The 9,963-nt window shown below is 27.4% G+C and overlaps 1 protein-coding gene across 1 annotated transcript; it reads right to left on the bottom strand.

Annotated features, from left to right (window-relative positions):
- Positions 1–753: 753 nt before the first annotated feature.
- LOC122272598 (uncharacterized) lies at positions 754–7,473 on the bottom strand (the record flags this gene model as incomplete). Its single annotated transcript, XM_043056451.2, is given in 3 exon segments — positions 754–2,476; positions 3,636–3,728; positions 7,348–7,473. Coding segments are annotated over 3 exon segments (485 nt in total), but the record flags the coding sequence as incomplete, so codon positions are not given.
- Between the last annotated feature and the right edge of the window lie 2,490 nt (positions 7,474–9,963).

The raw sequence follows: 9,963 nt of genomic DNA, 5'->3' as shown, positions 1-9,963 counted from the left end.
ATAAATTTCAATAACAGATATTGCAATAATTTTAGATAGTTACAATGTCCTGAAAAAGTTCTGAATATTGACGGATCTAGGAATCAATACAATATTATGCAGCTGTAAGTAACAAAACAAACAACATAAACGACATATAAATTTTAGTGAATAAACAATTTTTTAATCAATGATGAGTTTGTGTGCTGTTTACTTTAATATTACTTTTTTCTTCACTATATGACATCATAATAACAAATTATAAAGGAATTTAAAATAATTCCATGACAAAATTTCTAAATTGAGATTCAAAAAAATATGTAGAATAAGGCTTTAAATTTTTCATTCCCCCCCCCCAAAAAAGGGAACAAAATTGAAAATAATTATTTTTAAAAGGAAAGCTTCACATTGTGCGGATAGAATTACAAAAAATTAAAGTAATCAAAAATACTTTTATTTTTTGAATATCAAGAGATCTAAGTATAGATAGAAATTTCATGAAGCTTGTAAATAACAAAACAAACAGCCAAAATTGCATATAAATTCAGTTCGATGTTATTTTTAAATTAATTATGTATCTTTGTGCTGTTATCTTTTATACTGTGACTCTTACAATATACCATCATAATAATAAATCATAAGATAATAAAAAATTTACCTTATAAATCATTAACATATAGAATTTTAAAGGAGGCAAAAGAATATTAATTTTGGTACTTCATGCACGCACTTGATATGTATATAGAGCCTATAAATATTAATCAAGACAAGACATTTGTTAAGTTTAAATATTTATTATAAAAATAGAATATACAATCTTGAAGTATTTTGTGAAACATCGAACCAGTTTTGCCAAATATCACATAGAAAAGTTCTAAAATGTTTCAGTAAAAACTCTCTGTAAAATTGCACATTCATGATCAATTAAAGTTTATGTATTGAATATGCACATAAAGTTTATGACTTGTATGCCTAGACCAGGGGTTTCCAACTTAAACAAGGCTGAGGGACCGAAATTTAAAACTTCAGTAAAATTGCGGACCACAACTTTAATCAAAATTTTATATAGTATTCTTATGCTCTATTCTAAAGGAACATTAAATATTACTGCCAAGTTGTACAAAACAAAAGTATAGAATAACAAATTAAAATAAGAAATAGATAAAAATATTTAATCACATATTAAAAAATCTGGCTACAATAGCTTCAATGTGCACCTATTTTTTAAACAATTAATGCACAACAGATATCAAATTGCTAAGATATAAAACTTAAAATTTTTGGCAATAATTTTACTACCCGTTCAAGTGTACTACGTACATTATTCCAAAATTGACCAAAAAATTAATACTGTGAAACCCGCATACAGTTAAAATATGTGCTATTGGGGTGATTACTTTAAAATCAATTTGATAATCTCTAGGCTCATGCAAGCAGTTCACCAAACCAAAAAATATATTTAACAGGGTAAACATAGCAATGAAATACATAAACAAGAACGTAACATCTAGCATATGAAATAGATATAGCAAAACAAGCTCAGAATTATCACATTTAAAACCATCAAAAGAAATATTCATATTTCAAATGTAAGGAAAATTCTTTTCGGATTATCACATTGGATAATTTTGCCTGAAAAAAAAACAAAAAAACATTTCAAATACAATGAATTTTTATCATAATGTTAAATATTTAACATTATCTATTTGTAATAAAATATAACGCTTCCTGTGTCATTGGTTGAAATGCCTTCGTGGAAACTTTAATTCAAATTACTACCCTAATGAACATTAAAATAAAGCATGAAAAACAAGTCAACTTAGGAAGCATAAAAATAAACATATCAGAACAAAAGAGCATGTAAAACACAAACAGCAAAACAAGCTCATAAACATTTAAGGAATAATGAATCAGATTATCTCCTGTCAATAAAATTAATGTAAAAGTCAGTAATTTCTTTTACCCGATCAATAAAAATTGTACAAAATAAAAAATTCAATTATTTTTATTGAATTTTTTATTTTGTACAATTGTACATGTACAATTTTATTTTGTATTTGTACTATTTTGTACAATTTTATTTTGTATTTGTACTATTTTGTACAATTTTATTTTGTATTTGTGCGTGTAATAATTGGTCATGTCTTCAATTATTACACACACAAATCTATATAAAGTTCATATTCAAATAATAAATATAAGTATTAAAATTTCTCTAAAAATAATATTAACTAAATCTTATTTTCACTAATCAACATTTTATTTTTTGCACGAATAAGCTGCACTAGCTTTTTATGATAAATTTTCCATCTGCTTTGTCCTATATTAAAGCAGCCTATCTTATATTCTCCAACAATGACATAGTGTAATCTTGCTTCTATCTTCACACAACCGTGTAGTTTTGTCTTTGATACATCTAAATCATAAAAGCGAAGGCAGAGGTCAGCATAATCTTTTAAAATTGGAGCTCCAAAACATGCAGGAGGTGGATTTTTTGCTACAAGACAAGGGAACAAAATCAAAGATATGTAAATTTTAAAAATAATAAGAAACTAATTAAATAACAAATGACAACATCCTACAATTATTAAGCAAACAGTGACAGTATAAGTAACAAAGTTTTGGGAAATGAACCATAATTTAATAGGGAGATAGAACCTATGTGTTGCACTAGAAACTCAGCTTGCTTGAAACAAGATTTTGATAAATTTTTCAACTAAGCAATTTCATTATAAAATATACAGAAAACTCATCATTATAAAGTACAAAAACTTATAAGCAAATTTCTAGAAATGTTTTAAATTTTCAAGTTAACCAAACATGATTTACAAAAAATTTTATGAAACTTTTATTAAATGATTTCCATTAATGTTCGGTATGTAAGAATCACTAAGCTCATATTGCATAATTAATGATTAATAACAAAAATAACTCTGAAAATTTGGTTTGATTTTATTGAATACCTTTCAACACGTTCGCTGCCACTGACCCACTAGCGTGTCACCTCCTGGTATGCCGACGATGCGCTAGCACGTCGCATTTAAACCATTAAAACCCTGTTCTGCAATCCGGCTTCTGAGGATGGAAATATCATTTTTAGTGGCAGCAAATGTGTTAAGGTTTCTAAATTCTGATGCAGTTCTTGCTTAGAATAACTAAAGTAATAAACACTAATTACAAGCTAATTGTTGTATCTCCTGTTCAAAAAAAATTTCTTTTAACGTTCTTAATTTATTCCTTGTTCCTAAAATTCTGAAAGCATCAAATATCATTGATAAGCATGAGTAATTGCAAGATTTAAACATCTCTAAAGTTTTATTTAAATATTTCTTGAAAAATTAGACAAATGTAAAAACTGAAAATGTCCTTTCTATTACTGCAGAGCATTGTGTATTAAGTCCAGCGTCACAACGGAAAAATATAGTGAATAAATATAATTTATTATATCTTCTTACATCATTTAACAACAAATGTTTGTTTAAATCTTAAACAAGAATAATGTAAGATTTCAGAAAAAGCAGAGAAAATAAGACTATAATAAACAGTATGTCATGAAATAAAAAAGCATAAGATTGTAAAAAAAAAAAAATCAAAAAACATTTATATATTGAACGCAAATTAATACTTATATTTCAATGGTAATTACATTACTATACCTGATATGGTTTCATTATAAATAGTAAGCTTATCTATAGTAACAGTGAAGGATATTCCATACTCCTCAGGAAGATACGTCAAATTTACACAACCTGCAAAAGGAAAAAAAATTCTGCAAAAAAATATCAACATGTATTATAAAACAAATTTTTCTTAACCTTTACAAAGAAAAACATTTAACTACTAAACATTTGAGTTTACTTATGAAGAAAACATAAAAAAAAATTATTAAACACTTGTATTTAAATTGATATTTTCTTACTAAATTCAAAGACAACTAACTTTGCCAACTATAAAGTTGGAATTAAATAAACCGTGTAGTGCCCGATAATCTTGTCCCCAGATAACGGAATTAGAGGTAAATGTTAAACTTTTTGGTGAATTTCCTAGTTATTTCAATAAACCGAAGGGACTGTGTAGAGTTGAAATCCCTGATTAGGCAAGGATGTTGTTTAATTTTCTGTAAGCAGGGGTCTGTCCAGGAAAAATTTACTATAGTTTAGAAGTACCTTCACAAATGCAACTTAAAAAAGCGCCAGTTGAACAAAAAACATTAAAAAAAAAAAACAAGTTTTAAGACAGTGAGACACTCTACCCAGCCTCTTAAAATTTTATTTTTGTAAAAAACAATCAATCTTGGGTTAATTACGGACTTCTACTTGCAATGGAACCCAATGGATTGCTATCGTAATAAAATGAATGATGATAAATAAATATAATGATAATATATATAATAATAATAAATGATGACGTAATAAAAGAATTAGTTTCCTGCCAGGTTCGTAAGAAGAGAGCTTTTCCCTCCCATGCCTGGTTCCTGAAACACTGTGGGAGAAAACGAGCATCAGCTGCCCCGTTCTTTAGTTGAAGTAGAAGAAAATGAGCTAGTACCAGGTAAGCCCCATTCTTGTTGCAATCTATGGAGAGAGAAAAAAAAGAAGCTTTTTCGCCAGCTGTCTTCTACGAATAGGAAGCAGATACTGCGGGGTGGTAAATCTAAACGGCTACTTACGCTATATTAAAGAGACGACGAAACCATAAACTTTACAGGGATTTGAAATTGAAACTAATATCTCAAATATTATTATAAATTAATTCTAACAGACTTTTGTTTTTTATGAAAAAAAAAAATTTTCTGCAAAACTTTTTTTTGGATGGCACAGTCAAAAAAGTTATAATGAAAATAGTGTTAGTACAGTTAAATGCATGTTTTTATTAAATTCAAATTGAAATTTAACTTTAGACAATAATTTTTAAGGATTTCTAATTTTGGAAAATTGTTTTTGATTATATGTTAAAAATAGAAATTCAAGTCATAAATGATTTTTATTTGTAGTGACAATTTTTGAAAATATTTTCTAACTTCACCTTATTTTTGTGTTGATTTTTGAATTGTACACAAAATAGGTTACTCTTATAAAAATAACCTAGACAGACCCCTGGTACTATCTGTCTTTGCTGTGGGAGCAACGTTGGTCCACATAATATGGCATTCCTGAAAGAGTGGCACACAGATCTGCCTAACCGATACTCGAATAACGAATGTCAACAGGTGGACATTGAGAAAAAAAGAAAGGCTGTTGCAATCATAAAAAGTATGATTATTGTAAAGTCAAAAATCCTAAAATATGTTAACTGTGCTGCATTATGTTTTACGGAAAAATTTGTAAAAAGAAGACATAATACAATTTATAGATATTTATTGCTTCTTAGAAATACATTTATTTTATTAACAATATTAAAATTTTAGCATGCACTTCTTTCCCTTACAAGGCCCTTCCTTTCTTGACCAAACATAACTATCAAAAGCATGGAGACAAGGAGAGAAAATTCTAAAAAGGGTATTAATTTTTACAAATAAACTGTTGAAGGATATTTACTCTGCTGGGCACTATCTTTCATTATATATAAAATGTAAGGCTGTCAAACGACCACAATTTATCACAAAGTGTGCAGTATTTTATATCTATTATTTTCTCAAAATTGCACCAATACAATACTGTATTCAACAGTTTTTGAAAGATGAAAGTTTAAGAAACTAACATAAAAGAAAATTGTTAGAGTATTCAAAATCACTTTTCATTAATTTAAACTGTAATAAGATTAGATTTTAAAAAATATAAAAACTGAGAAATGCGTAGTTTTAAATTACTTACACAAAAACAATTATTTCTTTTTATTACTTTAAAGTTTGGAGGAAAAAATTCATAGAAGTTCTAAAAACGCCATTTCACTAAATATAATAAGTGCACTTCATCTTTTACCCTTTTTGAAAAAGATTAAGCTGCCTTATAAAATTATATTATCAAAATTTATCATAAAAAACATCAAGAAAACAAATTTTAAAAAAAAATGTGAACCTATGCCCATTGGCCGAAGAATCATGTGTATATAAGCGTCTCCTTAGTGGGAATTAGCAAAACTTTCACAATTTAAATTCCGTAAAAATTTCGACTGACTATAAGTTTTTGATTAGCGAAAGTTCAGAACCAATGGTCTTGAGAAACGCAGAATTCCACTATGTTCCCAGAAAAATCATATAGCATGCGCTCTTAACTTTAAAACCAGCAAAGATAATACGAAAGACACGGAATTCCAACATACAATCACACCTCTTATGGACAAAAGTTTATTATTATAAAATACAAATTCATAGAAGTTAACTTGGAACTGCCGTGCAGATTTGTAAAAGCAGAAACAAAAGGTTCTCACACTCCAAAAGGAAAAAACAAAGGTCCCTTGCCGACATTATAAAAAGACTAACTCTGAAAGAAGTGACAGGTTTGTTCTCAGTTCAGCCGTTTTGGAACAGATGATAAACTCACTTAAATTATGTGATATTTCAAATGCATTAAATGTAAGCAAAGATGGTTTATGTTTGATAAGTAGAAAATACTGCTGATGACTGAACAAAGAATGCATTGACCTAATTTTAAACCATGACTGATATTTCTATTAATGGATATTCAGAAAATGATTAGTGCAAATAAATTATCTCTCTAGAAAATATTTTACCCCCTGTATTTTTTTAATGCAAAATTTTTATTTTTTCACTTGTTGACATGTGCTTATATTCACTTGTTTACACTTAGAGATTTAAAAATAATTATTGCCATATAAGACAAATAAAAGAGCAGAATGATGGTACGTTCTAGGGAAGCCTCTGGCCCAAAAATGGATGTCATGCCAATAAAATACAATTTAGATTAACTAATATTTATTACTTTTCGCTACACTTTTACTTTACTCTGTCTATTTTTTAAGATTCATATTTAATTATGCCTAATGAAATACCGCAGATTTTTTTTAATGGATAATTTACATTTTTAATCCTGCTACTTAGTGGGGATTTTTGTAAAGATATCAGGAAAGCTTTATCTATATTTTATAAAGAATTTTTTAATTTGTTCAAAATTTCTATTTTGTTTCTTAGTACTAGTACTGTCGGTGCAAAACTGTAAAATATTTTGTAATGAAATTAAGTTTTCAAATATATTTTAATTCAATAAAAAATAGTTTATTTATAACAAAGAGATGTTATATCTCCACTCTTAAAATTAGATAAAATTCATTTGTCTGATGAAGAGAATCAGAGCATCTTAGAGCGAGTACGAATCACTAAGTCTGGGAAGTACTTACGCACATTTATAATTAATTTCAACTTACATTATTCCTACCTTGATAAATATTTAAATACGCATAAAAATTTACCTGTATCATTCAAGCCTATTTTTGGTGCCTCTATATGTGCACAGCATCCACAGGTATTGTTTGAACAAAGGCACCCATAACTATTTTCATCCAGGTCAGAGTTCACTTCGTATCCATATGTTATTACTAAAAGTATAAAATTAAAATAAAAAGAAATTAAAAGATTTGAAGACTCCTGATTTTTATTTTTTGATAGCACTTAAACAACAAAAATTTAATTAAGTCAAAATGAAAATTAACAATCAATTAAAAAGTTGGAATTCCTAGAAATTTACAGCTTAATCTATTGTTTGTTAAATTAAGTAAAAACTACTAAATGCACACTTAGGTAAAAATTTTTATAATCCACTTAGGTTCCTATGTTTCATATAAGTTGTAATATAATATATTGTCTCAGTATATCTCCACCCCCTATGTCCATTAATGTCCACGCCTATTCCTCCCATTCTCCCACCCATAGCTCCTTCAATTTGACTTGTCTTTCAGCGTAGAAAGGGCCTTAACAGAGCGTTTGGACCGGCGATACCGCTCAGCCAGGGAGGCCCCTTACAATTTGATAGATAAAATAAATTTTAAGAACCAAACATGACCACGTGATTCTTGCCTGCTTTCTCATTTCATTTCAATTCTTTCTTTCATATATCTTTTCATATATCGTTTTAGCAGGAAGAGAAAAATTGTTAGTTGGGTTAAAGCGAATGTACGAATTTTTATGTAAGCTAAAGTAAACAGTCGAAAATTTAATCCTAATTAAAATTCTAAATTAGGAGATTCTTACTTTCTTTTAAATTAAAGATTTAATTTAATCAATGCTAATTCTAATTTAAATTAGTTTCTATATTATGTTTATTAATTTTCTATTATTGATTTTTTGCATTTAATTTCCTCTTGGTACATTGCTTCTCCATTTTGAAAAGTGTTTTCTCGTTGAAATTGTTTTGCACGTTTGCTAAGTTATTAAAATTATGAATAGTATTGTTTTGATATTTATTATTGCTGGTAGTAAGTAAATTTTGTATACTTAATTTTTCATCTTAAGACCTACGACTATTCTGCCACAGATCACGAAATGGAAATCTTCCCCAAATATTCTATTACATCATGTTTTAATTCATTTTGTGAATTTACCTGTTTTATTTTTCGTATTGATAAATTCATTATAATTATATTTTATTGCATTGTGTTTCCTAACCTTGTCATTTTTCGTACTTCATATTTTAAATTAATAAATATTAAATTATATGTTTTAATTCAATTATATGATATAATTTAATTATGTAGTAGTATAATTCAATTATATGGTTAATCAGTTTCACAGATATGAATTATAGATTATCAAAACTAAAAAAATGCATCAGACCTCTAGCGAATCAGTTTATGAATTTGACAATTTTGGGGATTCATTTATAGCTTCAGCAATGCTTAATGTTTTTTTTTTTTTTAAGTGTAAGTATTTGTGCTAAAAGATTATTAAGTTTTGGTAACCATTAAACTGAAACATATAAGAATCTAGGGAAGAAATCACATAATGGGAGAAAAGTCACTATCCGACAAGCCACAACATATTCTGTACATTTCATTATGAATACATGTACAAGAAGATTCCTGTATAGTTATTTACAGCAAAATAATCGCCAAGTTTGGCAGTTCCCTTGCATTTTCAATCATTGCATTGCCAGCTTCTTATAAAACCGACTTAAAAAGACATACTAAGAAGTTTTGCATGACAAATTCTGTTTCCCTGCCATTGGTAGTATAAAGTTCAGAGAAAAGGGAGATCTGGTAAATTTAGAGTAATCGTGATTCAAATGTGGAAAAAATGTTTTCCGAATATCAAAATACAAACTTTTATACAAACAACAACTTTTTTTACAAACTTCTATACATACAAACCAGGGTTGGGGTTTTGGATGTCCTAAACNGACAAGTGGGTTTTACTGTCTTAAACTGGATAAAACTGTCTTAAAGTGTCCAAAACCTTGAACTTAGGTAAAAGGTAAAAATTCTATATGTGTAACCATTGTACACATAATAATTACCTGTATCAATAAATATTTGATATTTTTTATATAATTTACTTTAACTTATTAAAGGAAAATAATATAATATAACAGGAAAAGGTTTATTAATTTTTGAAGCTCCACAATTCATTGAACAACAAAAGTGAATACCTAATCCTTTAAATATAAATATGCTTTTAATACTGATAAATAATATTTTTGCATAAGGATAAATATGGCAATATTAAACAATAATATTTTTTCTTTAAAAAAATACTAAATTTGTTCAAAAATTAACCTTTTATTTTTTGCAATATTTTTTTTAAAGAAATGTTATAATTTCTGCATCACAGGATGATAAAAAAGACATCTATTTTAAAAAGAATTGTTTTTAATTATAAATATATTAGTTTAAATTGAAAATACAAAATAACTGAAAAATGTAATAACAGTTTTGAAGGGCATAACATCCGTTTCAGTTACTGACACTGGTGATGCATCACCACTATGCTAAAAGAATTGAACATGAATGAAATAAAAGTATTCTTGAATAGTACTATAGATAAATAAACCTGTTTAAGACAAATCAAGCACTTAGTCCCTAATATTTTAACAT

This window comes from Parasteatoda tepidariorum, unplaced genomic scaffold (assembly GCF_043381705.1).
Source record: "Parasteatoda tepidariorum isolate YZ-2023 unplaced genomic scaffold, CAS_Ptep_4.0 HiC_scaffold_1029, whole genome shotgun sequence".
Classification (NCBI taxonomy): Eukaryota; Metazoa; Arthropoda; class Arachnida; order Araneae; family Theridiidae; genus Parasteatoda; species Parasteatoda tepidariorum.
Note: the sequence above shows the minus strand (reverse complement) of the source record. Positions and strands in the feature narration are given on the sequence as shown.